The sequence below is a fragment of the Rhinolophus ferrumequinum genome, chromosome 3, assembly GCF_004115265.2.
Source record: "Rhinolophus ferrumequinum isolate MPI-CBG mRhiFer1 chromosome 3, mRhiFer1_v1.p, whole genome shotgun sequence".
NCBI lineage: Eukaryota > Metazoa > Chordata > Mammalia > Chiroptera > Rhinolophidae > Rhinolophus > Rhinolophus ferrumequinum.
The window spans coordinates 95,397,632-95,416,365 of NC_046286.1; the positions used below are offsets into that span (position 1 = coordinate 95,397,632).

General features: G+C 34.8%; 1 protein-coding gene across 1 annotated transcript; it reads left to right on the forward strand.

The window, feature by feature from the left end:
• The first annotated feature begins 2,564 nt into the window (after window positions 1-2,564).
• On the forward strand, window positions 2,565-17,466 carry MYCT1 (MYC target 1). Its single transcript, XM_033094180.1, is given in 3 exon segments — window positions 2,565-2,630; window positions 2,633-2,768; window positions 15,006-17,466. Coding segments are annotated over 3 exon segments (714 nt in total). The 3' UTR covers window positions 15,518-17,466.
• The last annotated feature ends 1,268 nt before the right edge of the window (window positions 17,467-18,734 follow it).

Sequence of the window (18,734 nt, forward strand, 5' to 3'; positions counted from 1 at the left end):
CAAATATTTATTAAGAGCTTGTTGATGAATAAAGTTCCTCTCCTCATGGGACTTAACTTCTCATGGAAGAGACCAAAAAAAAAAAAAAAAAAAAGAACAAGAAAAAGAAAAAAAAAGCAAAAACATGTATAGCATAATGTCAGGGAGTGATACGCGCTCTGAAGAAACTGATAATGCAGGGTCAGAAGAGAGAGAGTGGTTCAGTGGGAACACTTTAGACGGTGATTATGGAATGTCTGGTGATAAGGTAAAGATTTGGATGAAGGGAGGGAGTGAGTCCTGTGACTACCTGAAGAAAAAACAAACTTCTAAACATATTTTATGACTACAGGAGAATCCACATCTAAAGACCCAACTTGTGAAATAATGAACAGTAGAAAAGCAGACCTCACATTTCTGTAAAGATAAAAATTCACTTCCTGTTTTGGCATTATAAGTCATGAGACTAGAAAATCACATAGACATAAACTCATTTACATGGATCTCTGCCAAAGAACAGTGCGAATCCTCACCAAGCAAATTACGCACACAGATAAGAACTAATGCTATCAACAAACTGTTAACAGAAAAGAAAACTATTCCTGGATCATAAATTGATAGGAAACAATTTTTCTTCAGGGTTTTGATTGGGTTCTGACCATCTGCAAAAGTGAAAATATGTTGGGAGAAAATCTAGATGATTAAATATGAAACAAAGAAAGGAAGTCTCAGTCTTTATCCCAGCCCTGAGATGGAACGAGCTGTGTTTCTGCACAGAAGCCAGTTTTGACAAAGACAGACTCATCTATTCTACTCCTTTAGTTTGTTATTTTAAGGCAAATGCAATCCACGTAATTTTTTAAATAAAATGTATCCGTTTGTGAAAGTAGCATTTATTGAATCGGGTAGCCTATAACACAACCAAATGAGTATTTTAAAATACCTATAGTAATTGAAGAATCCTATTCCATGTTTCTAGAAGAATTTAGAAGTATTTCAATATACTTTTATCCACATTATATTTTTTTCAGAAATAAGATGGTTTTTAAATTTTCTGCTTCTATAAATTTTGTCCAGAAATATTAAAAACTAAAGGTAACTACTAAAATGTGAGCCCCCATCTATTATCGTTCCTTAAGCAATAATATGAGTATTTTATTTACTTGATTATACGGAAAACAAACCTTTGCAAGAATATTATAGAGGTCAGTCTTCATATTTGCTCAATGATGTCTATATTTTCTGTAACATTCTATTACTCTCCTTGAAGTCATCTATATTTTAATTTCAAGTACACTTACAGTTAATGTAATTCTAGCAATGTTAAGAAAATGAACAGAAACAACCTAGTTTTTAGAGAATTAGGACTGCAAAAATTAATATTGTAAAAAAAAATTCATATTAATTTTTTCAGATTTTTCTGACAGCTACTCAGGAGTATGTTACTTGACAAAGATGATTACTGCTTCACGCTAAATTAAATTCTAATGACAGTTAGAGTGAATGCAAGTTATACAAGAGTTAATGCTGGAGTTATTCAGATTGAGAAAACCAGATTTCTGAATAGAGTTTAGTGTAGTTATTAAGGGTATTTTGGCACAGTTACTCCTACTTCCAATAACTTCCCAATGCTCAGAAGATCGAGTCTAACCTAATAAATCTTGCAGAAAAAAAAATACTTGAAATTTTAACTAATGTACATCTGCTGAAAAGTCTCATATAATTCTTTCCTATAGCCACACTTTCCATACCCTATCGTCGTGGCTGGAATATCCTCAGGGGGAATAATTATAATTCCTGTCTTTTGTTTATGTTGTTCTTTCTACCTTGCTCCCTACTCTTTGCTTAGTAAAATTGTTGTCATACTTTCATGCACAGTAACAAAGTCAGCACGGCTCTTAGACCACTCCATAAGGAAAAAATTCCTGTGACTATTGTACTCCCTGCTACAGCATTTAAAATTCTGTAGAATCAATTGTCTGCCTTTATGTTTCTCCTACTTGATTTTAAATGGGTTCCCTCACTGTCAAAACTCTAGTTTTCATGTTTAAATAACAATTTTAATTTAAAAAATTAAATATAAATTACATTTTAGATAAATATTTATAAAATGAAGGAAATAACATTTCTAAACTAAAGTGCCACATAGAGCAAGAGCCATGTTAAGAATTTTAGTGAGTAACTGAGATTTATAAAGAATAGGTATTAAAATTAATTGTACTTGAACAGAAGATGGATTTCTGAAGAGCTTTTCTACTCCGTAACTTGTTATATAAATAGAATTTTCAAACGTTGGAAAGTAGTCTAGTTCTCTATCCTACACAAATTTAACCCAAAATGCTGTAGCTGAGAGTTTGGAATGTTCCTATGTCTGTCAGTAGGAGATGGGGAAAGGACAAGAGAAAAAAGTCCCTTACCCCAAAAGCCATTTCGTGGCCAAGAGGAGTGTATTCTGTAATTTAGCTGAGGAAATGACGAGAAGGAAATTGTTCTGTGTCTCAGGAACCATGTGGAATTCCCAGATAAGAAAAACAGTTGCTAATTTGAGTATAAAAGCAGGAAACATGATACACTTGTTTCCTTTTATGCAAACACAAGTATGCGAGGGGTTGTGTGAAAATTGGTATTCTTCTGCTGAACCACAAAGACATAGAAACAAAGTGCTTCTTTTGGATATACTGGCTTTTCTCTCTTTCTTTCTTTTTTTCTTCTCTCTCTTCTATTTCTTGTGGATATTATGGCTAATAACACAGCGAGTTCAGGGAGTTCATTGCCAGAAAACTTTTGGGGTAAGATATTTTCTTTAACTGCTTTTAATGTAAAATGAGGATGCAGAGACATGCACTGCATTATTTACTAAAAGATTGGATATCTCTGAGACATTTTGTTTACTGTAAACTGTGTTTTTATAGATTGATTATAACAAATATATTCACATAAAATGTCTTTAAAGTGGGCTATGAAGACACTCAAGAAGAATCTGGGCAACAACTACAGATTTGGGCTGGTGTTACAAAATATAATTAGAAATAATAAGAATAAAAATGAGGAAATAATAAGGTGAAAGTAATTGCTTTTTGGAATATGTTAATGTGAATTTTGTTGGAAAATTAAGTTTTGTTTGTTTTAAGGTTATAGATGATGTATTTTATTTAATGAAACCAATAATTTCTATAGAGGTTATTAGAACTTATATTGTCAATGTTATACTCTTTAATTTCCCAAGTGAATCTAAATGACAAATCTATACGTAAGGAGTGTGATAACATAGATGAAATAAGGAATGGTATCACGAAATTAGAGGAAAAAACTGTAATAGAGAAAGTTGAGTGGAGATAATATCACATATAACAATCCAAAGAAAGCCTATCACAGGCCGAAAAAGAAAGAACACAAAAGGACTTCTTGACTGAGTTCAGACACAGCTACTAGTCAAGCATTGGCAGCAGGATGGAGGTCCAAATTACCAGTTGTTCAAGGCTAGAGGTACAAGGAAGAAGGACATTGACAGTACTCTGGGGTTCAGGGAAATTTTAAAAATAAAGGGCAATTTGCATTACATCCAGAAATGGAGCTTTTGAAGAGATCAGTATTCATATTTATTGGTCCAGAACAAGTTTTTCATCCTCTTAGAGAACTGTTTCAGACTTTCTGTTGTGATTCAAGGGGACATTTGGGAACCGTGCGGTGAAAAGGAAGCAGCCCTGGCGGACTGTTTTAACAACCTCACCTACTTATCCACCATCACAGAAATTTGTATGAAAAGAATTAATTCTTTTTTGCCATCAATGATTTATGTTTGCTTCGTGTTTGAAAAGGAGAGATATTAATGAACATCCTAATCTAATTACATAACAAAATTAAGAAAAAGAAAATAAATTATGCTTGCATATCTAAAAGAATGGCTTGGTAATAAATTAATCTAGGGAGATACCAACAGATAGATAGTAAGTTTTTGACTTGTAGATGTCTAATTATACATACTGGTTACCATACTTCTTAGTTTCCTCATTTACAGAGAAAGTGAATGTGCTAAACACATGCTGAAAAACAGCTAGCGTGTGTTTACCCTGAACTCATCATTACAAAAATAAGTAGCTATATAAAGGTATTCAAAAGTAAAGTAACTCTTATTGCAAAAATTTATCTATAAAAGCCAAATCTATTTTTTCAGACCATTAAAAGCTAAATTTCAGGTTTACTTAAGGAAATCATTATCCACTAAAACAGGGATGATAATCACGAAATAAACTTGATCCAGTGAGAGCAAATGTTTAATTGGAGTCCAGTTACCAATCCTAAAACGATAGGTTTATTTTAATATAGAAATCTGTTCTTGAGAAAGAATTCAAAGTTATCATTCCAAAGATAGTTCCTAGTGTTTCTTTGTCTTAATATGTGACTACAACGGAAAAATAGATAAAAATAATGAAAACCTGGAAGGGGAGTATTATATTGATAAGCATTGACAAAACCAGCACAAATATGCTGAGCAGATACAATGTTTGATGATTGGGAAAAACATCTGAAAGATCACGTTATTTCTTCTGAAGTAAAAAATATTCAGTGTAAAATGCAACAATGTAAAAATATATAAAATTTTCTAAAATATAAATGTCCATCTTTTATTTTTATTTTTTATTTGTATCTAAATTGATATCTATTTTGATCACTGACTCCACAAACATATTATTTTGAAAATCTTGTGAAGTGTAGTGCAATGCATTGTCTATTGCTTCCAAAATCAATTGTCTGCTTGGCACTTTGAATTCAGAGAATTAAAGACTAGCTTAGAAAAACAAAACTTATAGATTGAATTGTATCATTTTCCCAAACTTAACATACTTAAGCTGCATAAAATGTTGTTCTCCAAATATAATTCTCCTGGTTTACTTTACTGAATGCTAAAAATTAAGGTAGTGATAGCAGGTTATTACCAATCATGATGGCTAGCATTTTCATAGTAATCACCCCTGCAAACATACTAAATGTGCCAGCATTAAAGTAATTCGGGCAAGGGTGGGCAGCAAAATCGGCTTGGGAGTGACAACGCAGCTGAAGACCGCCTTGCATCTTTTGCTGTCTTTCATGCATCTCCCTTCTCCGTAAACAATCCCCATGAAAGCAGCAGGAAACATAACCTGTGAGTTTGCTGCACCCTGCTGGGACGAAATAGAGAAGTATCATTAAACTTGATTACCTTTTTGGTCCTTAGAGTCCTAAAGAAGACATATGGTAGCTGTGGCTATACTTCCTGCCTTAGCACGTGGGTTTTCTCTTTTGGCTAGCACTGTGTGTGTGTTTGGCTAGCATTATTGGTTCAGCAAATTGCATGTTCATCTCGATGACTCCTCTCCAACTACAATGTCTGTCCTCAAGAAGACTACCCTCTTGGAGGAGATTATGTGTCCATACATATGAAAACAAATGCCTGTATTGTTATGGAATAACACAAGATAACATATAGTAAAATGTCAATGATTGATATTATATTACGGGTTTTAAAAACTAGGCCAGAAATTGTCCCTAAATCCTTCTTTGAAATAAAAAAATGAGGGCTTTAATCTGTTCCTAGAAGGTCAGATAAGATTCAAATCGGGAAAGACATTTTAGTCATTCATTTTTCCTTCATTCACTCACTAACTCATTCACTCATGTATTTATCTATTCAGTTCATTTGTTTACTCAGATGCAGAGTGGCTACCCGTTATACCATAGGCAATGTGTTAGGTGTTAGGATATAAATAAGGCAAACCGAGCATTTCAGGGAGTTCAGGAGAAATGTGATCAGCAAATCTGCACAAATACACACAAGCCATGTTTGTAGAGAAGGGAATGGCTTGAGAAAGATTTGTGCAAAGTTTTGATCGGCAGTGTAAAAGTTCGACCTCGTTTAACGCAATAGTTCTCAATTTCATGAAATTAGGAAATTATGTCTCACCACTTTCCTCTTCCCTAAGACTTTTTCTCTAAGGGTGGAAAGGAAATGGAGTGGGGGGAGGGGTTATGTACTATCAGGGTACTGGAAGGAAAGGACATTTGGTTCTTGGTCAAGTTCTGGCCCCTGTTGACATATACTAATGTTTCTCATCCCTGTGGGGGCATTGCCCTTTTTCCTCTTTGCTTCCACCACTGAAGGCTCGTAAAAAAATCAGGCTCCGTGGTCTATGCAGATTTTGCTAACAGCACGGTTTTTGCTTTCTTTAAGTCCCCTATGGTCTACTAGCTCTTCCATCTGCCTCGGAAAATGATGACTGCTCTCCTATAGCTTGGAGCTGAGGGAGCTTCCTAACGTTGGAGCCTCCTGAAGTGACCCAGGTGCCTTAGACCTGGATGTACTAGCATCCACCCCAACCCCCACTCCTACTCTGCTCTTCAGGCACCCAGGGTTTCTCAGGAGGCTTGCCATCTTCCTCATCTGGACTCAAAGAAGCTGCCAACAAGTACCAGTTTCTCTGGGATTCCCTAAATTGATCTGTAGCTCATCGCAGGCAGGGATGGAATGATGGTTGCTTCTCCAAAAACTTTACTGGTCACATAGTTTTAGCTTTTCTCCTTGTTTTTCCGAAACTCATCCTCTGACACTGACGAGTTATGGACTGAATCTGTTTCCCACTCCCCATTCACATGTTGAAGCGCTAACCTGCAATGTGACTGTGTTTGGAGATGGGCCTTTGGGAGGTAATTAGGGTTAGATTAGGTCATGAGGGAGGGTGGGACACTCATTGATGGGATTAGTGGCCTTATAGGAAGAGGGGCAGACATTGCCCCCTCTCCCTCTCCACACACGCACAGAGGAAAGGCCATGTGATGACACAGTGGGAAGGTGGTCATCTGCAAACCAGAAGGTAGGGTCTCCCCAGAACCTGACCATGCTGACATCCTGGTCTTGAACTTTCTAGGCTCCAGAACTGTGAGAAATAAACGTTTGTTGTTTAAGCCACCCCGTCTATGGTATTTTGTTATAGAAGCCTGAGTTGACTAAGACATGACTTATAAGCAGCCATCTATTCTTCCCAATACTGTTTCAGGTAAAACGATATCTTGTTGAGTCCTTTAGGCTCTTAGCATTTTGAAACAATAACAAACAGAACAAACAAAACACTCTTGTCTCTTTCAAAATGCCTCGTGATTGCAGTAAACAATCAGTTTTCAAGATTATCATCTATTGTATACATTTAACAACCCAGTTAGTAATTCTAAACATTGACTTTTTCTAACGACACAAATCCTCTCCAAAATAATTGTGAATTGATTTGTTGGAGAGTCAGGTGCTGTCAAGGAGAGAAAACCTTCGTTAAAGTCTCACAATCTGATTCGTCTTCCTCCAGAATAACAATGGCTCCTAGAGATACCCTAGCAGATGGGGGTAGGGTTTTCCTAGAGGAGTCAGGAGGGAGTGAGCTTATGGGCTGGACATACATCACAATGATGGTCTCTGTATACCCTCTTCCTGAGCACCAAGTAAATACTACGTATTTCAAATGCATATCTTTAACTTGTATTTGAAATCTCTTGGACATCTATGCCTTATTGCATGTTAACAGCCTACTAATTATTTCTCTTATTTCGGTTAACTGGAAAGTTTGAAAAGTAAGTATCTGCAAAGGCTTGCCTTTAAAAGTGCTGCCTCTGAATTATGTAGAGAGAATCTTGAAATTTCATTTCTCACCGGACTCCATGTTCAGAGATTATGACTCAGTATGTGTGGGGGGAGCTTAGAAAGCTATCTTGTTTAATAAGTCCCTGACCTTAAACTTCTGCATCTACGTTCATGAGACAAATTTGCCTGTAATAGTCTTGTCTTGTAAGAGCCTTGTCAGGTTTTGATGTCAATGTCATGCACGTCTTCTAAAACAGGTTGGGAAGGGTTCCCTGTTTTTCTATTATCTGGAAAAGTTTGTGTAAGATTGTCATTGTTTATTTCTAAATGTTTGAAAAAATTCAACAGTGTAATTATCAGTAGTATTTTTAATAGGAAGGTTTCAAATGACAGAGTCAATTTCTTAAACAATAGTGGACTGCTCAAATATTCTATTGATTCTTCTATAATTTAGGGTAATTTGTGTTTTCCAGGAATTTGCCAATTTGAATTAAATTTCCAAATATATTGTCTTAAAGTTATTCATAATACTTCTCTCATATGTTTTTTCCAATATATTACTATGACAATATTCAAATACACAAAGCATTTAAAGAATTTAGTGTAATATTTAGTCTATGATTAATGATGCTATTGTAATATCGTAATTACATTTCCCAATTATTTACTTCTAATATACAGAGTATTTTAATGTATTAGTGTCGTCCGCAAAAGCTTACTTGGAATTTTATTTTCGTTTCCAATGCCTATACAATCTGTTTTAGTGTTATCTTCTTTGTTCTTGATATTGGTTGCTGATTCATTTTCTCTCTCCTCTCTCTCTCTCTCTCTCTCTCTCCCCCTTCCCCCAACCCCTTTCCTCCTTCCCTTCATGGTCATTCCAATCAGTAGTTTATCAATTTTATTATTATTTTTGGAAACCACATTTGGTTCTCACTTTTTCTTTCATTTTTGTGTGTTGCTTTTTATCTGTCATAAAATTCTGTGTTCTCTTATTTACTGTATTCTACTTATGTTTTATTTAGTTGTCTTTTGCAAGCTTCTTGATACGGAAGATTAAATCACTGATTTTTCATACTTTCTTCTTTTTAAATGCATGCATCTAGAGCTATACATTTTCCTCTAAACGTGGCTTTAGGTGCATTTCACATGGCACAGGACATAGGATCAAAAACCTGAAATTATCCATACAGATAGCTGGGAAAAGAACTTCAGGAATAAGTTACAATCAGTGCATGGCCCTAAGTCAGGAGCACGTCTGGAGTGTTTAAGGATTGGCAAAGAAGTCAGTGTTGATAGAGTTCACTGAGCAGCAGGATAGTGGAGATGAGCACAGATAAATAGTAACAGCTCATGTTGGAACTTTAAGGCCATCTTTACGAGTTTGCTTTTATTCAAGAAACGCAGGGTTTTAGAACAGAAAAGTGATGCGATTTGAGATTACATTTTCAAAGGTTCAGTCTGGCTACTATATTGAGAATAGAGTATATTCAGGGAGAATGGGATAGATTCCTATCCTATCTTCCTGCAAGGATAGAGACAGGAAGACCAGAGAGAAGGCCATGGCCATATTTCAGGTCAAAGATGATGTCGCTTGGACCAGGGAGGTGGCAGAGTAGTTTAGTGAGAAGTTGAATTCTGGATATACAGGTATTGTGAAAACAGAACACATTGGATTTTCTGGCAGATGAATTACACATAGAAAATACTTACTCTTTTTTTAAATTCTTGGAATTAATGAAGTTTTCTTTGCCCTAAATATTATTCTCTCTAAAAACCTTTTGCTGACATCTTATTGCCAGAACCATTCTCCTTTATATTGTAGGGCACCCAGGACAGCATAGCCTGCTTGGGTCATAGCTAAGTTTATGATTCTTAAAAGTACAAAGGATTTTGTGAACGTTCTGTTGTCAAAAAATCACTTTTCAGATATTGGAACAATTCAACTGAAGGCCACTAGATGGTGACCTCTACTAAATTTTAATACTAATAGAAAGAATTTGAGGTATTGAGTAGCTTTACTAAAACCCAGATTCAATATTAGAATCTCAGAATTGGAAGGTAGTACAGTGACTGTTGTTATTAGGCCAAGGTAGACCGAACGATGTGGGTAAGTTGTGCAAGCATTATAATAATCGCTGTCACTCATTGGGGACTTATGGGCCAGGCCCTTGTGAGCTGTATCGATACATGTTACAAGTCAGGATAACAGTACCTGATTTATATGCCATACTTTACTGATTTTAGAGTTTATTTCTTTTGCCTTCCAAGGAATAGCTGCATTTTTAAAAAGCAATTGTTTCTTCTCATTAGTTGCATTGTACTGTAATTATATGAAATAAACTTATGGCTCATTTTTCTTTTCCTAAGATTGCTGAGAAATAAGACAAACTGTCCTCAAAAAAAGAATATCTGAACAAATGTATTTTTTTAGGTACATTTTCTTTTATAGTAGGTTTTTAAAAAAGGCTCCTGAAATTTATCGTCAGAAGTCGACCAGAATTGAATTACACGTGAAAATTTAAAGCTGTGTAGCCAATAGACGTGTTTATTACATGCTTGTTTTTGGATTCTACAGTTTGGGTCAGAAAAATCATTCTCTTTAAACAAAAAGAATCCTATGGAAGACCACTCTGGAACAGGCTGTTATAACTGTGACTCTTGACATTTCTTTCTTGTTGCTTATCTGCATTTCCACACTTATTTTTGCAGTTTGTATTAAAGGGAGCTTAACAAGATAGATAAGCTTTTTACCATATATTTCAGGAAGTCCTAGAGATTCTTATGTAATTATCATTTGTAACTATTAAAAAATTCTGCACATATAACAAGGACATAAGAATTAGTGCAATTATTTCTAAAATAGATATTTAACTGAATTTATGGATAGGGATGTCATTTTCATGGCATGTGCACTCAATCGAACAACAAAGATTAAGCAAATCCATATCCAAGGCACCATAATATTTTTTTCTATGTCATTTTGTAACATCTGTAACTCTGTCTTACCTTATTTTATATTCATTCAAAATTTATTACTAATGTATATATATTATTCTCATAATTCCCACCTACATTTAAAATTTATAATTTAATCTTTTTCAGACATCTATATAACCATATATAGTGTTTTATTTATAATAATCCTATATTTTGAGTCATAATTTTCTATTCTTCCTGCCATTTCCCTAAATGTTGGGCACAGACACTAGATTTACAGTGTCAGATAGAGATATTATCAGGCCATAGAGAATAATCATTTAAAACAGATTTATTTATTCTCCTGGGAATATTATTCTAGTTTTAGTGTCACAAAAAATGATCTTTTTACTCACAAAACTGAAATTTGTCATTTAAGAATATTTTGGTGGTGGAACATGTTCTTTAACAACTCGTTTACTGGGGTTTGGAAACAACCCTTGTTTTCTTATATCAGAACAATATTTTGGAAATCAGACAGTCATCTGGCACATAGATGTATGTCTGACTCCACGTATTTTGGTTGTCTTTGTTAATTTTCTCAATCACTTTAATAGACAAGAACTTATTTTCTTTTGATCCCATACCTTTTAAGTTTCTAATTATTTTCTTGAATTTGAACCTGATGTTATTTTTTTTACTATAGATAAACCATTGGGAACATTTGTCAGAAGAGACGGTGTTAGAAAGGTTTAAAGGGGAGAGAGATACATTGAGACCATGTTCAGGAGCTCCTGGAACCTTCAAATACTTTTATTGCGTAAACTGAATCTGCTTCGAGATCCTGGTTTTTATCTCCACTTAGTTGAAATGAAGTGAATGCATTTCTTTGGTCTCATTTACTATACCTGCTTATATCCTGAGATATTTAGGATCCTCAGTCAGGCCCTAGTGGTTACATAAGCTTATCCACAAAAGCAAGGGCATATACTTTGGGAACCTGAGTATTTGTCTTCTCGGTTTATGTCCTACATGAGTGAAAGCAATAGTGTCCTGACCAGTGCTAGCAGTCAGTCTTCAATTAGCAAAATAAATCAAATGTTAGTTTTACCACGCAAACCTTAGATTCTTTCAATATCAAGAAAATAAGAAGTTTGAGCCAAGGCATTTTTGACTTTGTTTTAGCCGAAACCCTGTATCTCTGATTCTATCGATATCTGAAGTGATTGATATTCAAAACTCTCCTGGGGAGGCTGTTGATTCAGGGAAGTGTAACTATAGAATACATAATATTGCTTTACCACAATTTCCCCAATATTTTTGTTCATAACAGGCTATCAAATCTGGAATCCACCCTTGGCTGCCCACACCAGAATCCTGGGAGCCATTCTAGATTTCTCCTTTCCTCAGTATAAAAAAGTATGGTGTTTGTACTGGTTGATTTTTATTTTTAGAGTGTGGACGTGGAAGAGGGATTGAGAGTTATTTGATTGTTTTTAATTTTCTTTTGTCTTGCAGGATCCTAAATTTCCCCCTTGCTCGTCCCTCTTTTCTCTTTCATTGTGTGACTTCTGAAAAACACCTCTCCTTTTCTTTCTTTCTTGTTCTTAAATAGCTTTATTGAGATTTAATCCACATATCCTATAATTCACCGACTTAAAGGGTACAATGAAATGGTGTTTATTATCATCACAGAGTTGCGTGACCTTCACTACAATCTAATCTGAGAACATTCTGTCCTTCAAAATGAAATCTGGTTCCCATAGCAGTGAGTCCCATTCCCTCCTACCTCCCCCTTAGCCCTAGACAATCACTAATTTACTTTCTATCTCCATAGTTCTGTCTGTTCTGGACATTTCATGTAAATGGAATCATATGAGAGATGTGACCTTTTGGTACTAGATTCTTTACCTCTTCTTCCTCAGGGAGGGATTGCTTCCTAAGACTGCCTCCTCATTGTTTCCCATATGTACTTGAAAGTTCCTTTCCTATAGTAAGTGTGCTCAGGAACCAGACTACCTTTTCATTATTTTCAGTTTTTCCAGAATTGCCTTCCCTCTCCATGAAAGCTTGTGGTAGAAGCATGGGAGATAATGTATTGGTATCTGTATCTGTGTTTAATCTGTTCATTTTTTAGGTAACCTGCAGTTGCATGTTCTTTGTCTTCTAATTATGTTGAAGGCAAGGATTTTGTATAGTTTTATTTGTTAATTTTGTTGTTCTCTATTCTTTTTTGGAGGAAATGTCGGGAAATTCTGATTTACATTGCTGTGAATGCCTTGGCAATCCTGAATTCCTGTAACTTCTCTTTTAGGTTCCAAATATTTGAGGCACTGATAGTTAGAAATTAATCTGGAATTTTACTGTATTACTAAAAAAGGCTAATTTCAGGTTTTGACTTTATTTGCTTTTGCCAGATAGAGCCTCACTCAATGAAATCCTTATCTCAAGAGATTGAATGTTATGGACATGACTCAATATTATTTTTGTGAGACACATTTTGTAAGAACAATACTGGGTCTAACAAATTTTTCCTAAATCATCTTGTAATTCAGCAGTCATCTTTCTATTATGAAAATGTACTGTTTAGATTTGATATAAAAAAATTGTCTTAGAAGACTTTGATATAAACATCGGTACAGATAACTGTGAAAGCAAAACCCAAAAATATAGTCTTTCAATAGGAGATAAATGTGAAATAAAAGGTGGAAATACACTAAATATATTCTAAAATTAAGAAGCAATAATTATTCTTAGGTATCTATTAACATTGGCTTGTTTTGTTTTTTCTGGATTATAGATTTTCTATATATTGTCATAGATTACAACAATAAACTGGGGGGAAAAAAAACCATGGCAATCATAAAATAACTCCGTTGAAAATAATAAAAATCAATGAGTCTAAACAAATTACCTAAATATCACACAACACGTTAGAGATAGAGATGAGTTGAGAATCCTGAATCAGTTAGCTCTTGTTGTGCAATAATCCATCTCAAAACACAGTGACTTAAAATGATCATTTATTTAATTTAGTTCACAATTCTGTGGGTCGGCAGTTTGGGCCAGGATCAGCTTAATGGGTTTTCTGTTGATTTTCGCTCATGTGTCACACTCAGCTTTGGTGTTGAGTAGCATCTGAATTATCTAGATGATCCCTTTCATGTTTGAAAGTTACCAGGCTCTTGGACGGGGCAATAGGGGTAACTGAGCCATATGTCTCTCACCAACCAACAGGCCTGCTTAGGTTTGTACATATGCTAACAATTGCAGGATTCCCAAGAGTAGAGTGGGAAGCTGAAAGACCTCTGGAGGCTCAGATTTGTATTTGCTCAGAATCATTTCCATCACATCCCATTGGTCAAAGCAAGTCATGAAGCCAGCCCAGATTCACAGGGTAGGGAAACAGATTCTACCTCTTCATGGGAGGAACTTCAAAGCATTTGCAGCCCCTTCTTGTTTTGTTTGTTTTTTACCCCATCTCAAAACTCCAATTAGCTAATTTCCAGTCATGACTCTCTCAATACAGAATCCTTAGATAATCAGATAAGATAGCTTACCCCTCTATTTAACAGTAACCAATTTTTGTTAATGAAATTTAGGAGTCTCTATCCAAAAGGCAATACTCAAAATGGATCTTGGGTCTGTATCCAAATACTCAAAATGGATCTCTATCCAAATACTCAAAATAGATCTCCCTCACCAGAACAGGAAATCTGAACAAATACAAGTTCGGTGAATTGAAGGATACTACTGTAGAGCAGAGATTCCGTGGAAATTCAGAGGACAGGAATTTTATTATCAAAACAAGGGCATGACAGCAGCATGAACTAGAACTTGGGGACCAAGAAAGAGGCCAGTAGTCTGCATAGGTCATGTCATCAATGAGTTCAGAAATATGTGACAGTCGAGAATTTCAGGAAATATAACATAAATCTGTCAGCCCACCAGGCGGTTCTTTCCCAGCACTTCCTGTCTCAGAATGAGCACAGGAAGTGAGACATCATGAAGCCTGCAGGTGGGAGACATCAGTTAGCTTGATGAGCATAGACAAAGGAAAATACACCGTCAGTATGATTAGGAAATTCTTTATCATTTTTGGCACATTAGTTACTACAGTAACTCATATCAAAATAATTTCTGGACTACATTTGCAATCTTATGAAAATTTTATAAGCCAAATAGTGGCCTTTTTAAAAAACTGAGACTATTTTTATTACTGATTTCCTAAAATTAATAAAATGATGTAAGCAACATGGAGTGCTACAGCTAAAAATACTATGTTATGTCTTTTTGTTTAAATAAATGGAAACATAACACTTTCCATTTATTCATATCCACCTAGTGCCATCTTCTATTTCCCTAACTTAAAAACTATTTAAATTAATCATGTATTTCATGTCATTGTTACTTTTTGGACTCTGCCCTGTGTTTTTAGTTGAATCCCTATTTACAAATCAAATTACCTACTTGGTTTTTTTGTTTGTTTGTTTGTTTGTTTCAGATGATCTCATAATATCCTTTACAGTGTCCATGGCAATTGGGCTTGTCATTGGAGGATTTATTTGGGCTCTGTTTGTATGTCTGTCTCGAAGAAGAGCCAGTGCCCGCATCTCACAGTGGAGTTCAAGTCGGCGATCCAGGTCTTCTTACACTCACGGCCTAAACAGGACTGGATTTTACCGCCACAGTGGCTGTGAACGTCGAAGCAACCTCAGCCTGGCCAGTCTCACTTTCCAGCGACAGGCTTCCCTGGAACAAGGAAATTCTTTTCCAAGAAAATCAAGCTTCAGAGCTTCAACTTTCCACCCATTTCTGCAAAGTCCACCACTTCCTGTGGAAACTGACAGTCAGCTGATGACTCTTCCTTCTTCCAATACCTCTTCCACCATCGACGCTACTAATAGCCTGAGCCGTCCTGATTTCCACTGGTCCAGCAACAGTCTTCGAGCTGGCTTTTCACCACCGCCCCCACCTCCCTATGAGTTGATCGTGAAGGCATTCCCAGATTCCTGAGTAGGGTGCTTTCATTGTTAATTTGTTTCTTTTTTTTCCGTCTGTTCTTGAAGGGCTATTCTAAATAGACCAAACAGAATTTTGAGGACACATGACTGATGAGTTCCCAAGGTGAAAAACGCTCATGCAAGTTGGACATTACGATGTAAAACATATTTTCTTTGATCACATTTTTCCTTGTCTCACAAAAAAAGTAATATTTTCCCAAATAGTTATATATTTATATATTTTCTATTCAACATAAGGATTATTAAAGGTAGTGATTCTAATCTAAGAATGAGCAGTGATACAGCATATATGTTTTAGATTAAAATAAAGACAAGGTATTTACAGTTTAGAATCTTCATTCGTTATCCAATGTGATTATAAAGGAAAAAAAGTCAGTGTAACTTAAATTTTTTTTCTATCCAAAGGAATTTTGATTTCACCTTCTTTAGAATGAAAAGTGAACCATTTTACAATTTGGATTTTTAATGGATTATGTGGGCACAAAATGACAGAAAATAGAAGATTCTGAAGTTTCTTGATGCCACTCATTCTTGAGAAGTATGGGAATAAAGGAAAGGAAGATACATTATAGGATACTTCATATTTAACACAGATTTTTGTGCTTTTCCTAAGAACAGTCATCTACATCACTAAGGCAGAATCCTTGGATTTACTAACATGATAATTTAACTTTTCTTCACTGTTGTTATTTTGTTAGAAAAGCAACAACTGCAAATCCAAGTCATTTGACCTAAAAACAAACTTTAACAGTGAGCTTACATTTTTCTTAAGGGGTAGTAAATTCTACTTTTAGATTTAAATCTAGCAACTGGGAAAGCACTTTACCTAGGGACCTTATTCTTTAAATTCATGGACAAATAAGTAAGGGTCAGTGGGGACAAAGTTTGTCATCGAAATAGATGTTACAGCCATGAAGAATATTCTTTCCTGGATTGACTTATTAAGCATCATCCCTCATTTGTAGCTCTATGATTGTCCACCTCAGATTCTGTGACATGTCTTTGTACAATGATTAAACCATGCTATATGGTCCTTGGTGCAGCTGTATAAGGAGTCCACTTCCACAAATGGCTATCCTTTTAATGAAAGGTACATTCCCCAAATGTGGGTACCAAAGAGCTTCAGTGACCCAAATGCCGAAGGATCCTTTTTTCATTTAAGGACACAAGTTCACTGGATAATGACTCAAAAGTCCTGCAGTTTATTTCTGACATGGTAAATATTTAGCTTATGTTGCTCTTTGTTTTTCTGAAGATTAGGATTTTCACTGGAAAAAAAAATGTACTCTCATTTTAGTTTCTGTAATGCAGTGGTCCAAGCTAATACTGTCTGAATATGGCTCAAGAATGTAATAATTTTTATATAACAGAGATTTTGTAGAGCATTTTCTTCCCTTATGTGTATTTACTTATATTTTTTATTATCCCTCAAGGATAATTATTGTAATTATTCTTAATGATGTCTATAGATAGATGCTCTCTAATACAATATACCGGGAAGAAAAAGAGAAAGGAAGGAAGGAAGGAAGGAAGGAAGGAAGGAAGGAAGGAAGGAAGGAAGGAAGGAAGGGAGGAAGAAAAGAGGAAAAGAGAAAGACAAAAAGGCTCACAGGATAACCAATTTGTTTTAAGTTGTTTTTAAGATTTCAGGAGATCATTAACTTAGTAACAAGGCTATCTTTTGCTTGTATGAAATCCTTAACGTTTAACATGGGATATAAGCAAAGTTTATGGGTTTTATCTAGATTTTATATTGGGAATAAAACTGATTTTTGTCTCACAAATTAGAAAATAAAAGCAGAAATCTTCTGGTGAATTTAGTCATCTGGCAGAATTATTGTCTCCTCCCTCTTGTAAATATTGTGCAACATATAAAATGTGAAATTAAAGCAAAACCTGCAGACTTTTTTAGTTATATTTTTTATTTGAAATGTTTCCTTGATTATGAAATAAAATTAAACCGATGTCACTTTTGAGACATAGGTTATTTGTTGAATAATCTGTGAATATCTTCCATTTACTTTGGCATTTTAATACAATCTATTCGATTCTCTGTTTCTGAGACACAAACATTATTTTATATAAAAATGTATGAACGAAAAAGGGTGACGTCACAAATAAATGGAACAGAATTTTTCATTGAATTAATACAGATGTAAAATAACTTATTTATTAAAAATCTTTAATTTAGATTCTTACTTCACTATACGAACAAATAATTCTAGGATTATTTAATTAACTGTTTTGGAGAATAAACTCTTTTATTGAGATATATCTGACATATAACATTGTATTAGTTTCAGGAGTAGAACATAATAATTTGATGTATGTATATATTTCAAAATGATCACCATAAGTCTAGTTTGTCATCACCTTACATAGTTAAAAATCTTTTTTATGATGAGAACTTTTAAGATCTATTCTCTTAGCAACTTTCTAATATACAATATAGATTTTTTAACTATAGTCACCATGTTGTAATTACATCTCCAGGGCTTATTTATTTTATAACTGGACATTTGTACTTTTTGACCCCCTTTACCCATTTTGCTCCCTCTGATCTATGTGTTAAAATAAACATTTTAAGTCAAGGAAATATTAAAACTAGAGACATTTTAAATGTTAGGAAACCTAGAAATTAAAAAAAGAACTCTATTTAAGAGCCAAAAAGATGGAAAAATTATAAAGGCAAATATTAATAGTTTTGATTATTTGAAAAATTCTGAAATTATGTTCATCAAAAGATAAACTAACCCATAGTTTTAAAATGAGAGAAAATAAAACAGGAAGGAGAAAATAGAGGGAGAGGAAGGGGGGGGAAAGGAAAAGAAGATGAGGGAGAGAGAGAGGAGGGGAGTAGAAAAGATGCACCATAGGAAAAAATGGCCACTATCTTTAAGTTATGATTAGCGCCCAGAAATAGACATGGAAGCACTCAGTTCTGAGTTGACAAAGGAGTAATGGAACAAAACAAATAATTCACAAATAGCAAATGTAACTGATGAAAAAGTATATGATGAGATAACTAGTATTACTACTAAGAAATCACCCAAGTGCATTTAAACAATACCCTAGCATTTCCGTATACCACCTTAGCTGATCACTTATAAAAGAATGAATCTCTTCGTCATTGACAAATACACTAAGGAAGGAGTGCTCTCACACATTTCTGGTGAAAAGGTACATTGGGGCTGCCCTTTTGGAAGATA